Source organism: Heloderma suspectum, chromosome 10, assembly GCF_057233095.1.
Source record: "Heloderma suspectum isolate Gila_16-S chromosome 10, 16-S_ref, whole genome shotgun sequence".
NCBI lineage: Eukaryota > Metazoa > Chordata > Lepidosauria > Squamata > Helodermatidae > Heloderma > Heloderma suspectum.
The window spans coordinates 14,923,433-14,946,426 of record NC_139467.1 but is presented as its reverse complement, the minus strand read 5'-3'; the positions used below and the strand labels follow the sequence as shown (position 1 = coordinate 14,946,426).

Sequence of the window (22,994 nt, the reverse complement as noted above, 5' to 3'; positions counted from 1 at the left end):
AGGAAATGGATGGTTCTTTAGCTCTGTTGCATGCAAAATGTAGCCCTCCCTACTTTGTACATTATTCACTGGCCTTTTTTATTTGCAAAGGCATATAAAGCCAGCCATACAACTTGGCTATTGAGTGTGTTCTGTTGACAGATTAACTGAACAAAGGCTAGATGCAGAAAATAGCGGCACTTCTCGGAATGTGAGACTCATCTAGTCAATGGGGGTTTTGGAGGAGAACTTCCTGGTGGATTGTGTCCACTGGCAACTGCTGTGTATATGAAATATGAGCAGAGCTGGAGAATTATGGTATTAATGCTGAAAAGTCAATGAGCAATAGGATGGAGTAGAGAAGGAAAGTAGAAAGTCTAGGGACCTTTGGAACCTGTGGAAATCAAGAGGGATTTCCACAGGCTCATTTAATTTCTTTTAAATTTGTTTTAAATTTGTTTTCATTATTTATTTTAGTCATTTATACCATGCCCGTCAAAGAAACTTTCTCAAGGGGGCTTCATAATAAAAATAGAAATATGATAACAGAACCAAAATACTAAAACCGTAGCTCTGAAATATTTTAAAGTGATGGGGAATTTCTCCCTCTCTCCCATCCCATGCCACCCCCTATGGTTGGAGCTACACAGGGAACAGAATGAAGAGGAAGTGTGGGTGAAGCAGGTTGGCCTGTAGGCAGAGAAGTCAATCTTTTAAAATGGGTCACCACTTTTTCAAAATCTTTGCCTGTCGAAAGCTAGCACACCAGGGAGAAATGATGTCACCTAGCCTCTTCCTGCTGTGTTAGTTTTCTACTTGCAAGGTTTATTTTTAGTATATAGGTGGGATCCCCCTCACCTGCAGTCTGATGATGTTGCCTAAGCTTTCTTCACATGGAGCTTTTATCCTGCTATTGAGATTGCTCCTTCACGGAAGTTTGTGGGCTCTTTACATGATGCCATGAACCTCCAAGGCGCCTCCTGCACTAAATGGCCTTTGTTCCGTTTTTAAATAGATCGCAGATAATGAGCTATCAAACTACCTCGTTGTTCAGGTGTTGTTCAGAAGGGAGCAGATAAAGAGCTTCTCCACACCGGGCTTTTTATCCCACAACGTTACTGGGGCTTCTGCTTCCAGATTCTTTGTGGGATTAAGATCAGCTCCTTTGCACACACTTCCTCCTTTCCCCCCTGGGGGTTGCCTTTATTTATTTGTTTGTTATGTTTCTGTACTGCCCAATAGCCAAAGCTCTCTGGGCGGTTCACAAAAATTATCTGCAAGTTCTATGTGTTTCATTATACAGTCACTAGATGGCGCTGCTATTATAGTTCAACTCCCTCTTTACATGGACAAATTCAATTTTTTTTTAAATTATCTCAGTATCTCTGTTTCAAATAAAGCCACAGAAATGGTCAGAAAGCACGGGAGAGGCTGTGGAGGTTGATGGCGTCATGTAAAAGACCAGCAAACCTTCGTGAGCAACCAATCTCAATAGCAGGATAGAAGCCTGGTGTGGAGAAGCCCAAAGTCTGCCGCTGGTGAAATTTTCTCATTGACACAACTTACAGGCAGGGATGCCATTTAAGGCAATCTCCCCACCACACACCCTCAACATCTTTCAGGACAAATGTGATTATTCTTTAGGAACATCAGTGGTATAGTAGAGCCAGGGCTCACAGGAACACAACGTTGGGGCTTTTTTTATTAGCAGGGACATTAATGTCATTTGCCACCCTACCCGGTCAGACTTCCTCGTTCCCTCCGAGCTTAGCTGTATTTTTTCCAGCAACAATATGCTGACCTGGTTTGCATGATCGTAGGGTGGTTAGTACGCCACGGTGGCTTGTTAACCACCCTACAGGTGCTGGTTGCACGCTGGGGGGATTTGCATAATTACCCTCGGCAGTACGGCTTGCCATGTCATGGGAACCTGGCAAGGGTGGCCCGTTGCCATTGTTAACAAGCCACCCAGAACCCATGGTATTTATTTATTTATTGTATTTATTTATTGTATTTTTATCCCACTCCTCAGCCAAAAAAGGCTCTCGAGTGGCTTACAATCAATGAACAAGGAATCTACATTTTGTAATTTTAGAATTACAGTCTAAAAAAGACATGACACACAAGGAAAAGGCAATGGGGAGGGAGAAAAAACAATTTGGTAGACTGTCAGCAGGGCTGGTGGGATGGCCGTGTTTCCCCCTCTCATCTCCCGAAGGAGGGGCAGTCCAACCGGAGCAGGCCCTGATGTTCCCTTTGCCTGCGCCCTCGCTGCTTCTTCTCCCCCACAGGGCCATGATGTCAGTTAGCTGTGTGTGTGTGTGTGTGTGTGTGTGTGTGTGTGGTGGGGGGAGGCAGTCCAACTGGATTCTGGGATGTAGGGTTTGGGGACGGCTTGTTAACCATCACAAAAAGCCACCCTGGCCGGGTTTGCATGACAGAACAAGCCGCGCTGCCAAGGGTAATTATGTTAACCCCCACACCCGGCTCAGGAAATACACCACTGTGGCTTCTTTCTCCAGGCCCCATGGGAGCCGGGCTCTTGTTCCCTGCTGTAATGCAAAATATTTTAGGGTGCCTTGGTCTTGATTTGGCAATTAAGACTCATTAGCTTTACAAAAGACTAGTTTCTGGTGGAGATGAAAACTGCTAGAACTGATTTGTTGATATGGATCAACACAGCAGCCTAATTTTGGGGTCTCTAGAGGGACTGTCACAATGAGCGCCTACACTTCAAAATTCACTTCGCCACTGAGACGCAAATATGTCTCTGCTACAGAGAAGGGGAAGAGACATAGTCCAGTGGTGGAGCATGTGCTTTGCTTGCAGAAAGTCCCAGGATCAAGTACTGGCATCTCTCTCCCCAGCAGTGACATCCCCCCCCCAATACCTCCTCAATATGGCAATTAGTCTTTATTTATTTTTTCAAATTATTTGCAAACAGAACAACAACAACAACAACAAAACAACAACAGCAACAAAACAACAACAAATGAAAAGAGGGGAAGAAAAAAATAATGAGAAAAAACCGATTTAACACTTCTTTCAAATATATATGTTAATGCAAGTAGATCATATGTCTCAATAATATCCATACGGAAATGACAACTGTAGGAGATTGCTGCCCCAATTTTGCTCCACTGCATGACCCAAGGGATGTCCCTTCAAATTCCTTGTGATGTTGTAGATTATGCTGGGGCATGGCTCACAGACCACACGTGGCTTTAGTGTAAGGGTATCGCCTTCCTCAGAACTACAGTGGTTTAGGCTGCTTATGCAATTGGGCATGCATATCTATATCTGTATCTATATCTATATGTATATCTCTCACTCAAGCTGGCTTGCATAATTTTAAAACAAATAATCTACTGTAAATCAAGTGTGAAAAAGAGACAGCAGCAGCAGATAAAAACCAAATAAGTGTAGGGATTTTAATGAAAGGACATTTTCACATACACCCATATGTGGTTGTTGTTGTTGTTCAGTCGTGTCCGACTCTTCGTGACCCCATGGACCATAGCACGCCAGGCCTTCCTGTCCTGCGCTCTCTCCCGGAGCGTGCTCAAGTTCATATTCATTGCATCGGTGATGCTTTCTAGCCATCTCATCCTCTGCTGTCCCCTTCTCCTTTTGCCTTCAGTCTTTCCCAGCATCAGGGTCTTTTCCAGAGAGTTTTCTCTTCACATTAGGTGGCCAAAATATTGGAGCTTCAGCTTCAGTAGCTGTCCTTCCAATGAGCACTCAGGGTTGATTTCCTTTAGGATGGACTGATTTGACCTCCTTGCAGTCCAGGGGACTCGTAAGAGTCTCCTCCAGCACCACAGTTCGAAAGCATCAATTCTTCGGCACTCAGCCTTCCTTATAGTCCAGCTCTCACAGCCATACATTACTACTGGGAAAACCATAGCTTTGATTAGATGGACCTTTGTCAGCAAGGTGATGTCTCTGCTTCTTACTATGCTGTCTAGGTTTGCCATAGCTTTCCTCCCAAGGAGCAAGCGTCTTTTAATTTCATGGCTACAGTCACCGTCTGCGGTGATCTTGGAGCCCAAGAAAGTAAAATCTGTCACTGCTTCCATTTCTTCCCCTTCTATACGCCAGGAAGTGATAGGGCCAGATGCCATGATGTAGTCCTGTAAAAGGGATTGTACCACACCTGTCACAGCCTGCTTGAGTCTGTAGTAAGGAAATTTGTTATATTTTATACATGCTGATGCCAACACAAGTTGTCATTTTTTCCATGCATTTTCACAGACTGAGCAAGTCTTCTGACTCAGATATTATTTAATACATTTCAGGTATGTTTTTAGCTGTGCCCCTAAGATGATTTAAGTGTCCTCTTGAAAATGTAAAGTTTGAACAATTACAGCCATGTGTATCATACACCTACTTTCGTTAGGGGGTCAGAACTGGCTCCCGTTTCCTGCGGTGTGTACCTTCTTTGGAAACCCTGGTGTGCACCTGCATAATGTGTGGAAATGACCCTGAGTCTGCATATGCCCAGATTTATCTGAGTCTAAAATGTGCGATGAACAGCACCCAAATCTTTCTGAAAACTTTGCCGTTTTGGCTGCAATCCCTCCTCAAATGTGTGGAGGCTGGCTGGGGATACGTAAGCGGAGAAGTGAGACTCTGAGTTTTCTCAGGGGTTCTTCACACCCTCTGTTGCCAAGCCTTGACTCAAAGGACATATATGGAATCATCCACCTGTTCTAACTTGTTCAAATTTGTTCACGTTGAGCCTGATTGCTATGCTAACATAGCAGTGTGGTTGTTAACAGGATTGCTGTTGAAAAGTCACTCCCCCCTATGGGAAGCCCCGTTGTTGTGGCAATGTATGGAAGCTTGGACCACATGGGAGCATTCTGATCATGCCATTATTATCCAGGGCCACTCCCCATTGGATTGCTGATGCCCACACAGCCCAGCACCTGGAGAGATGTGGAGCCAGAAATGCAGGGGAGCACATTTTGGAAAACCACCATGGCATCTCAGTAACGTATCAATTGGCTGCATTCCACATAGGACTGCAAAGGGACAGGAATGGGAAGCTGTGTGAGCTCAAGAGATCAGGAGGGTCACCAGTAGTCCAGCAACGCTAGGTAGAAAGTTAGTGGATGATATGCTCCGGGGTGTTTGGACTCCTCTGTTGGGGTTAGAAGCATTGGGAGACAAGCCTATATGGTTTGGAAAGTCAGAGGTATGTCCGCTGTTAGGTACATAGGGTATGCCTGGGTTTGGGGGTTTTGGCTTTGGGGGTTTTGGCTTTGGGGGTTTTGGCTTTGGGGGTTCATTCCCTGAAGGTGGGCGCTGGCCAAAGGGACGATTTGGGGGTTTATTCCCTGAAGGTGGGTGCTGGCCAAAGGGACGATTTGGGGGTATGATGGGGCGGAATGGGACGCGACGATCAAGACTTTGTTTCTGTGGGATTTGAGTTTGCTCACTTTCCTGCCCATGCATGTCTACTTGCCCCCTCATCCCTCTCTCAAACAGAGTCTTTCCCACATGGATGTCATCACTTGCTGAGCCAGTCGTGGGGGTAGAGAGGACCACGGAAGCTCCGGATGCTCCCAACCTAGCCTTAGGAAGGGGCCCCCTTTCCATTTTCTGCATAATTCTGGCCAGAGAACTCAGTTGGCCCTCTTCTTGACCTTGCATCTTGGGAAGTTTCCTAGGGTGCCATCCGCTCATTGCTACCCTGGATGGCATGGCTGTCTTTGTGCTCTGGGCCATGACTATGCTTTCCTTCTCCTGCATGGCTGCTGCTACGTTTTCTGCAGGAACGTCCACTTTCTTGGGTGTTCTTGAAAAAATGTGTTGCCTGCCTTTTGTGTGTTTCAGCCACTGGGCTGTTGTGTGACCTTTTGCAGGAGCCATGGAAGAGGATGTACCTGCAAGGAGATTCAGATTTTCATCAGCCTCTCAGAACATCCTGGTACAATTTAATGATTTAACTTGTTGTACACCATCTTGATGTCTTTTTTGCAAATGAGGTTGAATATACACCATCGTCATCATCATTAAAAATAATCCATGTAGTATCCCTGTCTCCACAGTTCGTCAAACTGTGTTCCATCCTTTACCCTGCGCCAAAAGCATGACTTCATGTGATCACTCTTGTATTAATAATTATGCTTTCTTAAAAAAAAAAAAAATCTGCAGACCAGTTAATTGGGGACTTCTTAATCAATGGTTATGTTTTTAATTAATTAACTTAATTGACTAAACCCTGCAGCCCTAAAAGTAATCAATCTGTTTAAACAACAACGGCCAGCCTTTGGCTGCAATCCTACGTCCACTTACTAGGAAGTTAAGTCCTATTGAACTCGGTTGGGAGTTGCTTCTGAGTAAACACACTTAGCATAGAGCCAATAAATGCTTTCTGAATTGGCTCTGAGACTTACCCCTTCCATCAAGAGCACTGGCCACACCCAGGAAAGCCAGGAAAAAGCACAGGGTAAGTGGACACATCATGGCGCTGGGAGTTTTCGATACACAAAACCTCAAAGTGAACTTTGAGCATCGAACCGTTGAGGGGGAGGAAGATCTGAGAAATGGAAAAGAGCCGCATTGTAGCGAGTAACAGAGAATGGAAACAGCCACACAAAGGACTTCTGGAAACTCTACCACATAATGTTGAGCATATTGGTGGGGACGCTGTGAGAGATGGGAATATTCAGTGGTTATTGGACCCCTCGCTGGTGATTCCAAGCATCCACCCAATAGGTTAAGATTAGGGATGGTGGAGAATTCCGCCATGGACTCAAATGAGGCCGGATTCCAAAGAATCCGCAGCGGAACGGAATCCGTGGATTCTGGAATCCGCGGCGGAACGGCACCACTCAACTCCGCCTCCTGAGGATTCCCCACGGACTGGCACTCCAGTGGCCGCCATTACTGTTTCGCTGGGAGAAATACAGCCGCAAATGGTGTCGTGGACGCCACTTGTGGATGTCAAGCACTGCTTCTTACCTAAATAGAGCTGTAAATGGCTGCATTACGGCCGCAAGTGGCGTCCAATATGCAATTTGTGGCTGTATTTCTCCAAGGAATACAGTATTTGCTGCTGCCATTACTGTATTGCCAGCACTACAGAGCCAGAGTGCGGCTCCGTGAAATCCTCCAGACACAGAGCCGCTCTGGAGGATTCCGGAGGGGAGGAACGGATCACCTCCCCCCTCGCGTGGACACACCCCCTGGTAACGGAAGGTAGGGGTTTCGTACATCCATAGCTAAGATGTTTTGAGTTGGCATCACTACATGTTCCATCTGTGAGGAAAACATATCCTATGGTCACCTGAACTAGGGCTCTCGATGGATGGAACTGCTTCCCCACAAAAGCTCAACCAATTCTCCATTTTTGACTTTTAGGAAATTAGTGAAGGTTACGTAAATCCCAACTTTTTTGTGAGGGAATGTCATTCTATTGTTTTGTAATGTTGTCATTGTTTGCTGACTCAGTCTTCCATTTTATTGAGCCTGTTCACACGACACAACAGCCCACCATGGCTTAAGTTATCCACAAGGGTTGCTGCGTCATACTGGCACCCCAGGGGCACCATTTCTGCATGGTGCTTGCAAGTGTCCGGTTTGCCAGGGTTTGTCATGTTGTGTAAAGCCAGCCAGCAGGCTTTCAAGGTTAGACATCCCTCAAATAACCCTAAAACAAGCCACGAGGCTATTTGAAACTTGTCTAACCCTCAAGCAACCTCTGCTGCCTGGGTTTGCGTGACATGACAAGCCATGACAAGCTCTGGCAAGCCCATCTGTGCCATGCAAAGAAGGTGCAATGCAACAGCTTTCATGTCTAAATTAAGCCATGGTGGGTTGTCATACTGTGCAAACCAGGTCATTGTGTTTAGAGAATTTCCCAAGTGTATTTGACAACCCCAAAACAATGAAGCCCAAACTGAGTTAGCTGGCTGTATTTTCTTGTGAGAAAATGTTATACATTGCTTTGGGCATGCCACTGGTGGAACGAAGATGTACACATCTTGATAATAAATAAGGCCCCTTCCTTGTTTGCAGAAGGTGCCACCCCAATTGTAAGATTAAAGCTCAAAAGGGGTGGGGGGTTAAATGTTATCCAGATGATCTTTTTACAGCATGCCCAATGATGCAAAATGAGGCTGTTCCAAAAATACAGCTCGTATTAGCTGAAAAGATATTTCAAATTATGACCCCAACTTTTTCCTTTAATCAGCAGTACTTCAGAGCTAAGTTTCACAAGATTGTTTCAAATTTTAACACTGGAAACACCAAAATTACCAGAATCAGATCTGAATTGCAAAAATGTACCCAGTTTCAAGTGTGTGTGAAATCATGTTCTAAATTTATCAAGCAACAAGGCTGTGTAAACTGGACCATTTGTCTGACCCAGTGAGGCTTCTCTTGTAACACAAATCACCCAAACAAAAAGTGAATAACTTACCAGACAATCGTTCATTGAGAATGTCCGTGACTCTGATCTCTTGTGTCAGGTAAGAAATATGCAGTGGCTACCACATCTTCCCCTCCTGCTCTTGGTATACCCCATCTTCATTCGAATGTTGGCATGTTTCCTTGTTGAGATGAACTCAGTCTATGCCATACCCTTCTTATATATCACTAGGGGAGGGGCTAATGAAAAAAAGGTTTCCTGCTGGTTGAGGCGTTCACCAAAACCGCTATTAGGAAATGAAGGGTTATTCTATACTATTTCTCCCTGAGATGTATCCCTTTCTGTTTCATACATTGCCAGTATCTGACAAGGCATGTAAAGCCAGGCATTTGGGGTGTGTCCATGTTTTGCTAACTTGACAAAGCCTTCAGAGATACAACAGGGCTTTGGAATGTGAGCGAGTCTCATAACGTCAAAGGAGCATGTGCGGGAGAACTTTTGCAAGGGGATGTGAATGAGGCTGGCGAATGACAGCAGAAAAAAGATAAAATAAATAAACAGAATGAAATGCAGAAAAACAGAGGAAAGCTTTATAAAATATAGACTAACGGTATAACCCAATACATGTCTACTCAGAAGTAAGTGCCTCTGAGTTCAATGGGGCTTGCTTCAGCTAAGTGAGTATAATAAAAAAAATGGAACTCAAGGTAGGATTTCCATGTGCTAATTTAGATTTTTAAAAATAGGAATGGGAATCCTTTCAGTCCCTGCCCTGAGCCCATCATTTTGCAGGAGCAATGGATGGAGCAGAATGAAGTGCAAATGTGAGCTGTATTAGTTCAGCCCACAGATGGAAAATAACATTTTTAAATGTTCTCTACAGTTTTTTTTTAAATCCCTGCATATAGAAAACTAGCACATCAGGAAGAAAGGATCCAGTCGAGCCAACTTCCTCTTGCAGTGTTCATTTTCTACTTGTAAGTGCAGCTTTTGTTGTTGTTGTTGCTGTACTATTTTCCCCTGAGATGTATCCCTCCCTACTTCATACATTATACACTGGCCCTTCTTATCTGCAGAAGCATCTGAACCCAACAGATTTGGCTGTGAATGAGCATTGTTAACAGTTTCACTTGACAAAGGCAAGCTGAAGAAAGCAAGCGATAGTTTTATGGAGCGTGGGTGGTGTGTTCCTAGGGGGAGGCTGGATGTAATCCGTAAGGACGTTCCTCCCAGAAAGCCCCGTTACTTCAACAGGATAATTTCGTGGTGCATTGCATCCATTGGAAATCGCTGTATGATATGCGAGCACAGCCAGAAGGGCGATGATAGAAATATTAGACATCAATCAACACTGGAATGAAATTAATGAGGAAAGAATCCACCTCATCTCAATGTAGAACAGTAAAACAAAGTATTTTTAAAAAATCACAGTGAGGTTGCTACTGAGTTTATTCAAGATTAAGGGCGCAATCCTATTGTTAAGGAAATATCCAAGGCAGGTTAGGTTAAACATTCAGGAATTTATTAAAGCACAACACAGCTGTGGGAATCAGCTGAAAACTGAGTCTGCTCAAAAAAAGAAACGGTATATTTATACATTCTGAAACTTGGAGAACAAAGAAAATACACTATGCATGTTCAGGAACGAATCAGAACTCAGTAACAGTCTTATCAGCACAGCTGCAACATTATCTCTTACTTCTAAGGTACTAAGCTACGCCTTAAAAAAGGAATTTCCTGCCTATAAAGAGGAAGTTACAATTACCTTCTCGTGGTCAGACATGTATACATTATTTCAATCCCATCAGGCACCCTGGATGGTTGCCCGAACCCAACTACTCAAAGAGGCCTAGGGTGTGTTTCCACGCTATTGGCTTCACCTGGCTTGCAACTGTGCTGCGATGTTTCCCTGATCGCATTTGCTCCTTTTCCAGTTTCCACAGCGCTTAAAGTCCTGGCTTATCATCGCTGTAGCCTGGGCTCTGTGCTGTTTCCACTGAGCTTTAATCGAATTCTTTTCTTGATGGCTGGGTGGAGTCTGAGTGGGGTCTGATTACTTCATCCATGTTCCTGCCTCCTCCTCTTGCTGAGTCCCCCCTCCCTCTCCCCCTTTGCTGGCAGAAACATACTTCCCATTGGGGTGGGAGGATTGGAAGTGAACATCATCAGACTGGCAGGGGCTGCTGAACCAATCAGAGAGGCTCCCCCCTCCAGGCTCGACTCTCCTTAATGGCAATCTCAGGAACAAGCCTCATTGAGGAGTTACTTCTTGAGTAGACTTCCTGGACGTATGCCAGATTCTGTCCCCTTTTCCCTCCTTCTCCTCTAAATAGCAGGCTACCACATTAGGAGGCACCCCTAAGGCTTCCACATTAGCAGGCACACATTAAGTCACTATCTCATTATCACACTCTTGCACAAGTCTTCCATCACTACGCACCCCGCCCCATGTCAGTATGTTGTGGGGACTTTATCACTTATCGCTCAATCGCGAAATAGCGCTAACATGCATTTGCGCTATCACGGGATAGTCCATCAGTCCAGGGTGCCTGCTGACTCCTGTTGAGGTCAAGGGGGCTTGTTCTGGACGCCATCATGTGATAGCACAAATGCATGTTAGCGCTATTTCGCGATTGAGCGATAGAGACCTAGGAAGATACTGACATAGAGGGTGTGCATATTGATTGAAGACCTGCACAATAGTGTGACAATGAGATAGCGACTTAGCATGTAATATGAAAACTAGACTGTGATGCTTGCAGCATCCTTTCCCTGTTTGAAATGACACAAAGGAATATTAGCTATGGATCCTCCCCACATGTAGTTCTGGGGAAGCAGATAAACCTGATTTTCAGGCTGTGGTGGGAGTACTTGCTTGCCCGTGATAGCAGGCTTATATGCACTAGTCTTCTACCACTTATGTTCAATGATGTTTTAAAAGTTGGTCCCTCGGCATCCTGCTCCAAAATGGCGATGAAACTTCTGGAAAACAGGGAGGGAAAGGGTCATGAGCGACATACCCACAGAGGCCGGGCTATATGCCTCATGGGCAGGACTATGATACTGAACCCAGTGCGGTTGCGGAAACAGGTCAGTAACAGAGCTGAAGGAAGCTGGAAAAGTCGGACTATTGTCAGGAGCGCTCTGGCAGCTTCTCCCAGTAGATTCCAATAGCCAACTCAAGACACAGACAAAAGGATTTCTTTTCAAAGCTTTAATTCTTTTACAACTTAATGACTCTTTCAGATGCTAATCACCAGCGACTAAGCAAGGAACAGCAGGGTAGCCTAAGTTTCAAGTAGTCAGTTGATCCCCATTTGAAAGAGAGTCACTTGAAGACCCAGAACTTATGGGCTCGGGAGAGATCCTCCCTCTTTCCCTTGGGTCCATGGGAGGCGGCCGTTGCTTGTGCGCCAAACAGGCGCTACGCCTCCTTTCTGCGCCCTCCATCGCTCGTCGCTCTTTGCGTCTGTGTCGAGCGTCTAAGAAGCCCCCCTCCCGCATTTCCTCACTACCCAGGTCGCTATCTATCTCTGGAATGCTGGCAGGAGGAATCTCTGCCAGGTGCTGAGCCTGTGAGGGATGAGCTGGCCCCTCTCCCATGGATAGCTGTTCCTCCTCAGAATCCGAACTGCTCTGAGGCTCTCTGGGCTCAGTTTCCACCCTGACAACTATAACCAGTCTCAGAAGTAGCGGTTTTTCCGCAAATAAAATGTGGGGTTGGTGCTGAATGGCCACGATGTCAAGGAAACAAAGAGACCTCACCATGCAGCCAGGTTGGAGTAAATTGCTGGTGGAAACACAGCCCTAGTTAGGCCTACCTTCACACTATTCATGTTTAGACAGAAAAAAGACCCACAGCCAGGGTGTGCTGGGAGTTGTAAGCTTTTTTTCCTGTCTAAACATGCATAGGATTGCGCCTTAAAGTGATGGTTTTGTTTTGTTTTAAAGTACGTTCACTGTGGTTTCTTTAGTCGGCTGTTCTCCCTCATGTGAGTACAATCACATGAGGGGGGAGTGTGGGACCGTGCATGTGGCCCTTCCTCCTCTGTCATTTTCTAAATCAGGGTTCTAAATTGCTCTGGGAGACGCCATGATCAGGGCAGGCCCCCCACTCCAGACCTAGCCCGTTTAACGCCTGTAAGACGTTGGGGACAGGCGACAGGGACATAGCAGAGAGGGCAGAGCTAGTGGGTGTGGTCCCACTCTCCAGGGCCGGCCCCATTGTTAGGCAGAACAAAGCTCAGGCGGCAGATGCTGAGAGGTGCCAGCAAGGTGTTGGAGAGCTGAGTGCCAAGTGGCCTGTCCTGTGTCTTCCTTGCATCTGTTCCCCCAAACACTGCCAGGATTGTAGGACTTTGTGACTGCAGCCTAAGGAATTAAAGAAGGCTCTGGTAGCCACTCAAACCCAGTAGTTGCTGCCGACCCCAGGAGGGGCAGATTGGAAGGAGGGTACCCCCAGGTGTCAGGGCAACACTTAAAATGCCAACCTTCCCTGAGTCGGCAGCAAGTAGTTTTAAGAGAGATATGCCCGCCACCCCCTTTTTCACTTTTTTGTATGATTTTTGGATTGCCTGGGTAGAAAGTGTCCTAATTTTTTAAAGCATGGATTACACACATCCTTATTATCTGTCCCTACCCTTTGCGGCCATATGGTCCAGATATTAGTCTTATAACATACATACATACATACATACATACAAACATATTAGGAGGCTGATATTATCATTATGCTGAATGCATTGCCCAGTATCCAAATTCTATGCTTGCAGGACGTCACTTCAGAATCTGCAGAACCCTGCAGGAAATGAGATCACTGGAGTAGTATCCGTTTGGGTCTTTGCTGCTAAATGGACTTTTTCTCCTCTGTTGCCAGAGCTTTGGTCAGAACCCTTTGGGTGTCATTGACAACATCTGATGCACATTTCTGTAGCATGAAATAGGTGGAAAGAAGTGAAATTCCTCCCGACAGCAGGCAGCCAAGGACTGGGAAATGCTGCCAGTGGTAATATTCTGTTATCATCACTGAGGCTCCTACTAAGTCTGGCAACCTCCATAAAGCCACGGAGGTTATCGCCAGCGGCTCCATCACTGCTTTCAGGGCTCCTGCTGTCTTCCCAACAAGATGAGCAAGAGCTGAGAGGGATTGATCATCCAGGCCAAAGTCAAGGTAGCACCACGAGCGGAACTTCATAAACAGTAAGATGGCAGGAAGGAGCGAGAGACCTGGGACTGGAAGAGACGCAATGACCCCCATGCAAAGGGCACTGACCAAAATCTTGTTCTTCATGTCGGTTTTCTTTTTGTCTAAGACAGGTAAACAGATGCTAGGCAAGCTGAGCCGAAAAGCTTGCGTCTTCAACCTCAAGAGATCGTTCTTCAGAGTTTCCTGTAGGAGGGGAAAATCAAAGCGGTCGGACTCCCAGTTGGATACTATGAAGACTTGTGGGTTGCTCACCCCTTCGCGGATCAAGCAGTCTCTGCAGTCTTCCTTGATGAGTAGTAGGATCTTCTCCTCGTTGTACTCAGATGGCCGTTGCTTCCTGGATGCCTCCAGGTCTAGGTCTGCTTTGGTACGCACAAAGTAAAATCCCTTGCCCATGTTTTGGATCTCATGGACCAGGTCAGCATGGGTGGATCGGAAACGCTGGAAGCCAACTACGATGAAGAAATCAAAGCGATTCAAGTCTACCTTCTTAGAAAAAATGTCCTCACCAGAAAGTGATGCTGCCTTTCCTGGGAGGTCCCAAAGGGTGACCCCTGGAAGCACCGGATACTGGTAATCCTTGACCTCTAGTGTCGTTGTCTGAATGCCAGTCTCGGCAGCACCTGGGTCAGTCACACTTAGGCCTCGCATGGTGTTGATCAAGGAGGACTTCCCAGAGCCTGGCTCTCCTACTACAGCAATGTGGAGACAAGTACTGGTAAAGTACTGTGGTGGTTTTGACCACACAATAGACACAGCATCTGTCAGTTTCCCCTGATAAACAGCATCCTTGAAGTCTTCCATAGCCACGGATGTTGGTGAACTGCAGAGGAAAGACGCAGAAAGAGTTTTAGCATTAGCCTAAATAAACTCATGGTGTCATTGTTAAAAGTAACACCACCTTTACTATTTATTTATTATTCAATGACTTGTCATGCTACAAAACTTTACAGATGGAATTCAGTTTCTGGATTCCATCACTGTCACTCTGCAATGTAGCGCAGAAGGTACGTAAAGGTGGGATGCCCATCACAGGACAGACTTCAAGTCATCTGGTATAAATAGCTCACTGTTTAAATATAAAAATGAAGGTTTAAAAAAATAGACTTTTGCTCAGTGATGACTGAGGGTAAACAACCCAAAACAACACAATTATCAATAAAAGGTCTTATATTAAACCAGACCCGACAAGAGGAGCCAAATGGGTTTAAGAGAGCTTATAAATAATAAAAGATAAGGATGGAGCTACCATAACAGTAAGCTTAAATAAAATTTATGTAAATGACTTATCTTTAATACCAAGTATAACACATATTTATAAAAATTTTAATATACTGGAACATATAAACTTATACTAAAACAGAAACTAGACAGTCCACAAACATGGTGACGTTGCTGGTTTCTAATGCAATAATAATAGGCTATACAAGTACAAATAAACCTGTCCCAGACGCGTTTCAACCAGTGAGGTCTTCATCAGTGAGAGAAAGAATTTTACCATAATTATAGCCCCCCAAACTAAATATTGTAAGATTAGTTATCAAAATAGGACCTGCAAGGGAAAGACAAAAATTTACAGACACCCCAAAAAACTTTAATTAAATTAGACACATGAATTTAAACTGATACCATTTTTGTTTAACATGGGGTCAATCTTGTACCACATATCTGTTTTGTCTGTTGCGATCGGTTACTGGATACATCAAGGGGGGAAGGGGAGTTAAGCCACAAAAAGTCAGCGTACGTAAGGAATAAGTCTTCCCTTGTGATTTTGGGACTGCCGGGGATTGTCCTTACAAACAACACCCACCCTACCCTCCACTTCCCAGATGGGTGACGTTCCTGTGTTCACATCACGTGTGGACTGGAAAACAACTCATTGGTTTACTTTAAATTAAAGTGAATTCAGGACTTCATCACACAAGGCTAAAAATCCTGCAGTTTACAAGGGCTTCTGCTTCCTGAATCTTTGTGGGATTAGATCAGGTCCTTTCCACGAGGCTTTAAAAAAACTGCTAAACTTCTGTGTTTCATTACAAATCCACTAGGTGGTGCTGTTGTTCTATTTGCAATAAATGCAACTTTAAACAGTATGCCCTCATTTATATCGACTCCATGGTGGGAGGAGGGAAAATGCCAGATTTTCGTCATCATTGAAAACAATGCAGTAGAGCTCACAAAGAGCGGGAGGTTCCCTGGAGGATGACTGCATCATGTACAGGACCCGCAAACTTCTGTGAGTGAGCAATCTCCATAGCAGGATAAAAGCCCCGTGTGAAGGAGCCCTCAGTCAGGGGCCCACACCAGGTGGAACAGGATGGGAAGTCAGTGATTTGCATCCTCAGCATCAGCAAGGGAGCCTGTCATACTACTGCCCGGTTGGTTTATGAGGAAGGTGCTCCCACAGGCTACCAAACCGAGGGCCTAACAGGCTCTGGTGCTGCCTGGCTGGGTTTGCCAGAAAGCCAGCCTCACCCTCCCTTCCAGGTCCACATTCTACCATTTGCATTACAGCCACTCTCAGCTGAACTTGATGGAACCCCGCTGTGAGTTTGACTGAATATGAGCCAACAATGTGATGTGGCTGCAAAAAAGACAAAGGCTATTTTGGGTTGCATTAATAGCAGCATAGCTTCCAACTCCTGGGAAGTACAAGTTCCCCTCTACTCAGCACTGGTTAGGCCTCATCTGGAGTACTGTGTCCAATTCTGGGCACCGCACTTTAAGAAGGATGCAGACAAGCTGGAGAGGGTTCAGAGGAGGGCAACAAAGATGATCAGGGGACTGGAAACAAAGCCCTATGAAGAGAGACTGAAAGAACAGGGCATGTTTAGCCTTGAGAAGACTGAGGGGAGATAGGATAGTGCTCTTCAAGTACTTGAAAGGTTGTCACAGAGAGGAAGGCCAGGATCTCTTCTCGATCATCCCAGAATGCAGGACACGGAATAATGGGCTCAAGTGACAGGAAGCCAGAATCTGGCTGAACATCAGGAAAAACTTCCTGACTGTTAGAGCAATACGACAATGGAACCAATTACCCAGGGAGGTGGTGGGCTCTCCCACACCGGAGGCATTCAAGATGAGGCTGGACAGCCATCTGCCAGGGATGCTCTGACTTGGATACCCGCACTGAGCAGGGGGTTGGAATCAACAGTCTTATAGGCCCCTTCCAACCCTGCTATTCTCTGATTCTATGACTGACTTCCCCTGGCTGAGCCTCGCCCACCCGTGTCACAGGGAATGGGAGAGTGCAGATGGATGGGGCAGACATGTGCAGCACGTGCGCAGCACTGTTCCCACTCTCAGAATGGAGCTACTTTGGCTGGAGGAGCCTGGTCATGCTGTTGCCTGCCGCTCCCTCTTTGCCTTACCAGGCAGGTGTTCCCGCATCTGAAACTCAAGGGCATCCCCCCACCGCCTGTGTCTAATTTACTGATCTTCTGTCCTGTCCTGAGCCTCGCTGGTGCAGCTGGAAACTGAAAGCTGCTCTCAGAATGATGTCATGTCTGGAATCGGGGAAGGGGGGTGGAGCGGAGGGAGGCAGTTGCACCCCATCGCCCCTATGAGCAGATTCCCATGCCCCCCGGGCTGCATGCATGAAGCCCTCTTCAGGACAGAACTCAAAGTGATTCAAACAATCAACTGGATGGGTAGGGAAGTGAAACGAATGAAGAGGAAGCGGGGGGCGGGTGGACAGTGTAAAAGCCAGAATGGCATGGAAAGAGCAGGCATGACCCCAATACTTCAAAAAAAACCATGCTAAAAATAGTGGCATGTGTTAAGGACACTTGAGAACACTATTTTAGGTCTAAAGCCATTGCAATAATATATTATTATTAACCCCATAATGCCCAGAACAGCTCTGGAACAGAATGGAATGGCCCGGAATGGCCATTTCTGAATGAGCACAATCAACCAAATTCACCAGTCACACATAACTGCATGGCAGGGATACAGTAATCCACAAAACACACACAGAAACCACGTTCCGGTACCAGTTCTGGGCAACAGTCCTTATTAAAGAAAAATGATCCAGAATGGCAGCTTCCAAGTAAGCCAACTCAACCAAACTCACCAGTCACACATTGCTAGATGAGACTGATATAAGAAGCTCCAAAACTTACATGGAAACCATGTTTCAGTAGCCGTTCCAGGCCATATTCCATATTCCGCAAAACAGGACGGAATGGCAACTTCCAAGTGAGCCAACTCAAAGTCACCAGAGTAGATGAGATATATAAGCCACAAAACATCTGTGGATGTTTTGTGGCTTATTATATCAATCCCATCTAGTCATGTGTCAATGGTGAGTTTGGTTGAGTGGCTCACATGGAAGTAACTGTTCTGGCCCGTTTTGTAGAATATGGATTATGGCCCGGAACTGCTACTGAAACGTGGTTTCCGTGGAAGTTTTGTAGCTTGTTATATCAATCCCATCTAGTAATGTGTGACTGGTGAATTTGGTAGATTTGGCTCACTTGGAAGTTGGCGTTCTGGGCCATTCCATTCTGTTTCGGATGTGTTCTGGGTATTATGGGGTTAACCTCTTCTCTTCATCTTCTCTTATACTTATTATTCATATACATAAAAGGAAGTCTTTGCATGTCCTCGATGGACTCAAAAACTGTACATCCAATAGTTATGAGGCATTTAGGATTGGTTCTTCCTCTATCTGGGATGGTTTTAGGCATAGTGAAAATTTTGTCCACCATCTTGAAACAAAATGGCGGCCAATCAATTTTTTTAAAGATTTACTGCTTCTCTACCATTTGATCGATTTCACCCAAACTTTGCATCATGATTCAGCACTGCAGCAAGCAGATTTTCACCATACAAAATTGTGTCTGCCATCTTGAAACAAAATGGCGGCCAATCAATTTTTTTAAAGATTTACTGCTTCTATACCATTTGATCGATTTCACCCAAACTTTGCATCATGATTCAGCACTGCAGCAAGCAGATTTTCACCATACAAAATTGTGTCTGCCATCTTGAAACAAAATGGCGGCCAATCAAAATGTTTAAAGATTTATAGCTTCACTACCATTTGATCAATTTCAACCAAACTTGGCATGATGATTCAGCAAGGCAGGGAGCAAATGTTAACCATACATTTTAACCATATGATTACCTATAATCATAAAAGAGGATGTGTTTCTGTCCATCCATCTGTCTGTCATTGCCATAGCTCTAAGACCATGAAAGCTAGACACCTGAAATGTGGCATGTATACTAAGGAGGCCCTGGGAATGTGCACTTCAGAGTTATTTTCTTTTTAAACACATTAATTTTAATGAATATAAGTGTGTCCATATGGTTGAAGCCTGCTCTAGCACCTTCAGCCACTGGGGGCAGGCTTCCCTAACTGGCACACAGCTTTGCAATCCATACAGTGTGAAGCCAAGAGAGATTAGCAGAGGGACAGAGGTATAGGCCTTCCCCCTACCTCCTGCTATAGGCACCCCCCCGAGGAATGGCATGGGCAGACCGCTCTCCCAGAGGACTATAGGGGTGCACCATGGCAAGGGCTGTACCTAGGGGTACCAGCAGGCATGGCTTAACTCAGACAGGGAGGCACAGCATATCCAACTCTGACAGCTGCATAGCTCAGCTTGAAGGCTTCGCTGTATCAAACTAAGGCCTATTCAAACCCGCGCGAAAGCTGGGTTGGTTTGCTAGCAATAATATATTATTGCAAGGGTTTAGTCTTAAAATGTTGTTCTCAAGTGTCTCTAACATGCCACTATTTTTGGCATTTTTAAAAATAATTAAGGGTCTGTTCCAGCCCGTTCTGTTCGGTTCTGTCTTTTACACCATCCTGAGGAAGGGTGACTGTGAGTCCTGGTTGCTTGTAAAAAGCTTTTCTCTTCCTTACTGCAACAAAGTAAAGCAGAAGAGGCCGACCAGACTCCTTACCGACTGCCTCTAAGATTGGTTAAAAGCACAGTACGAGAGACATTTTGCGGCTGCTTCTGATACATTAATCTTGGTTACCCCAAAGAAGCTCCTAAAGAAATGGAAATAGTCCCAGGACAAAAGCACAACTCCTTACCCGCTGCCAGTCGGGTGCCTGCAGCAAAGCTCAAATATTCGCTTGTCTCTTCTGCGGTTCCGATTCCTGCTGTTTTCGGGTTTCTCCCTCCAAAGACCTCTGCCTACTTTCTTCCCTCTCCCTCCCAGTCGCTGCTGTATAAAAAGCTCATAGAAAGCGAAAGTAAGAAACTGGCTGAAAGAAGATCCTTAAGAGGTTTCCCAATAGCAAAAGCTGGATCGTGGCTCCCCACTAGGGGGAGCTACAAGTAATCCGATTTACTGAGAAAGCGGGAGGCAGCTGTATCAAGTTTACACTTAAAAGCAGCTGCAGGATTTCTACTGGAAAATCCCTCTGCTTTTTCGCGTGGTTATTTTAGAAAGGTACAGAAGGCTGGAGGCTTTTAGCCTCAGGATGAAACAGATGGGGAAGGGGGCGGGAAGTATTTTTTTACTGGCCCCAAAGCACATAAGAAGACAAGAAGAGCCCTGCAGGATCAAACCAAAGTTCCATGGGCTCAACAATCTTGTAGTTGCAAATTCGTGGGGGACCATGCGGACGTCTGGATTTTGGGTAGGGATGTACGAAAGTGACTTACCTTTTAACGAAATTGATTCGAGGTGGGGGGGAGGCGCTCCGTCCCTCCCCCTAAAATTCTGGCCGGGGGGGAGGCGCTCTGTCCCTCCCCCCCGAAATTCTGGCTGGGGGGGGAGGCACTCCGTCCCTCCCCCCCCCGAATTCTGGCCAGCTGGGTCCGCAAATGGCGGCGTCCGTAGCCGCCGCCGTTTGCGTCCCTGCAGTCAGCCATAATAGGCTACGTAAATGTTTATGTAGCCTATCACGGCTGAGTAAAAAAAAAAAATAACACGCGCGTACACAAATGGCGGCGTCCATGGGCGCCGCCATTTGCGTTCCTTATTTTGGCACGTCTTAGTCTACGTAAACATTTACGTAGACTACGGAGAAAATAAGGGGAACGCAAATAGCTTAGCGTCTACGCTATTTGCGTTCCCCTTATTTTCACCGTAGTCTACGTAAATGTTTACGTAGACTAAGACGTGCCAAAATAAGGAACGCAAATGGTGGCGCCCATGGGTGCCGCCATTTCCGTACGCGCATTTTTTTTTCTTTTTACTCAGCCATGATAGGCTATGTAAACATTTACGTAGCCTATCACGGTGTTTTTTAAAATTTAGCCGTGATAGGCTAAGTAAATCTTTATGTAGCCTATCACTTTTTTTTTTTTTTTAACTTGGAAATGGCGGTGGTGTCAGCCGGTCGGAAGACTGGCCGCCGCAGCCGCCGCAGCTGCCGCCGCCGCCAGGAAGATTCGCCGAAGGTAAGTCCCGTCCCGGGGGCGGGCGGGGGGGCAGACCGTTTTGCCACCGGTTTCGGGGGGCCGAATGCGCTGTCATTCGGCCTCCCCAAGATTCGTGGTGAAAATCTCTGACATCCCTAATTTTGGGGCCCCTGGAGCATGGCACCCTCAGTGCCTCCCTCCCCTGACCTGGTAGAAGCAGGACATGCTAGCCAGGAATTCTGTTAGGCAGAACCTGATCTTCTGGAATTCTCTGTGCAAAGTGGTAATGATTGTGCTGCTAGGATGGTGGGCCCTTCGCTGGTCTTGGGAACCTAGCAAATGCCCAGCCTTGCCACCCTCTGGAGCTGGCCCTCCTTGGGGGAGGGGGGCAGACACACCACTGTTATACTAGCAGAACTCCCTCTGAATCCTATGCCCACTCAGCCAGGGAGGGGAGGGGAGGGGGGGAATGCCAAAAAGGAAATAAAAACATGGTGGAGAAATGATGGATGTGCCTCCCAGCATAGCTGAAGCCTCTGCCGCAGACAAGGATGGTATCTGCAACACGTGGAAATGTGGAGGCAGCCAATGAGGACACAATGACCTGGACACTCCCACACCACACCCTCTGGCTCACAGCACACCCCCACATAGCGCACGCAATGGTGCCAGAGCACCCCCACTCCCACAGCCTCAGTGGTGCATTCCAAAGGGTGTGGGGTGGTGCAGGGCTGTGAACCTGAAGAAAGGAGTCTGAGCCCGGTATGGAATGGGGGGGGGAATCCCCCCCTCACCATATGAATGTCTGCAGTGGTGACACCAGAGCCCCTCTCTGGAGCCAGCCCTGAATGTCTGGGGAGGGGGAGTCATGTCAGGGGCAAAAGAAAGGATGCACCCAGGAGTCAAATCCACACTGGACACATCCTGGAGCAGCTCCTTAACTACTTAGCCCAAGCAGCAGATAAGAACACAAATCAGAGGGCATTTGGTGCCCCCCATCCCACCCCATCCATAACTCCAATGCCCAGTCATAGACTCTGGGAGCCAAGGAGCTACTGAAGGATATCTGGCTTGGACAAGTTTTTCATGCAGAAGGACCCTGGTTCGAATCCAGAGTACGCCCCACACCAGGATAGGGGAGGAGGAGCCCTCATGCCCACCCATACTCCCCCCAGTTGTTGAGTGGAGGTTGCTGTTACATAAAAACAGTGTTAAGCTATGAACTGCTATGAAATGTACAATGTTATGATACTAAAACCCCTTCATGGATCACTGCCTTGTTGTGGCAAAGGGACTTGCATAACTCAGTGAAGCCATAAGCTATGCCGTGCAGGGCCACCCAAGATGGACAGGTCATGGCGGAGAGTTCTGACAAAATGTGGTCCACCGGAGAAGGAAATGGCAACCCACTCCAGTATCCTTGCCAAGAAAACCCCATGGAACGTATCACAAGGCTAAAGATATGACGCCGGAAGATGAGCCCCTCAGGTCGGAAGGTGTCCAATATACTACTGGGGAAGAGCAGAGGGAATTTCCAAGTAGTGCCAGAAAGAGTGAAGTGGCTGGGCCAAAGCCAAAAGGACACTCAGCTGTGGATGTGTCTGGTGGTGAAAAGAAAATCTGATGCTGTAAAGAACAATATTGTTTAGGAACCTGGAATGTCAGATCAATGAATCAAGGGAAGCTGGAGGTGGTCAAACATGAGATGGCAAGATTGAACATCGACATCTTGGGAATCAGAGAACTAAAATGGACAAGCATGGGCGAATTTAATTCAGGTGACCATCATATCTACTACTGTGGGCAAGAATCCCTTAGAAGAAATGGAGTAGCACTCATTGTCAACAAAAGGGTGGGAAAAGCAGTACTGGGGTACAATCTCAAAAACAATAGAATGATCTCAGTACGAATCCAAGGCAAACCATTCAACATCACAGTAATTCAAGTCTATGCCTCAACCACTGAGGCCGAAGAAGCTGACGTTGATCGGTTCTATGAAGATCTACAACACCTTCTAGAACTAACACCAAAAAAAGATGTCCTCTTCATCATAGGGGATTGGAATGCTAAAGTAGGAAGTCAAGAAATCACTGGGATA

At 46.2% G+C, this 22,994-nt stretch overlaps 1 protein-coding gene across 1 annotated transcript; it reads right to left on the bottom strand.

Annotated features, from left to right (window-relative positions):
• Positions 1-9,859: 9,859 nt before the first annotated feature.
• LOC146337776 (interferon-inducible GTPase 5-like) lies at positions 9,860-19,732 on the bottom strand. The gene is made up of 2 exons (XM_084815269.1): positions 19,618-19,732; positions 9,860-14,388 (listed from the first exon to the last, which is right to left on the bottom strand). Exon 2 carries the CDS (start codon positions 14,367-14,369, stop codon positions 13,206-13,208), a length of 1,164 nt encoding a protein of 387 aa, XP_084671395.1. The 5' UTR covers positions 14,370-14,388; positions 19,618-19,732; the 3' UTR covers positions 9,860-13,205.
• Between the last annotated feature and the right edge of the window lie 3,262 nt (positions 19,733-22,994).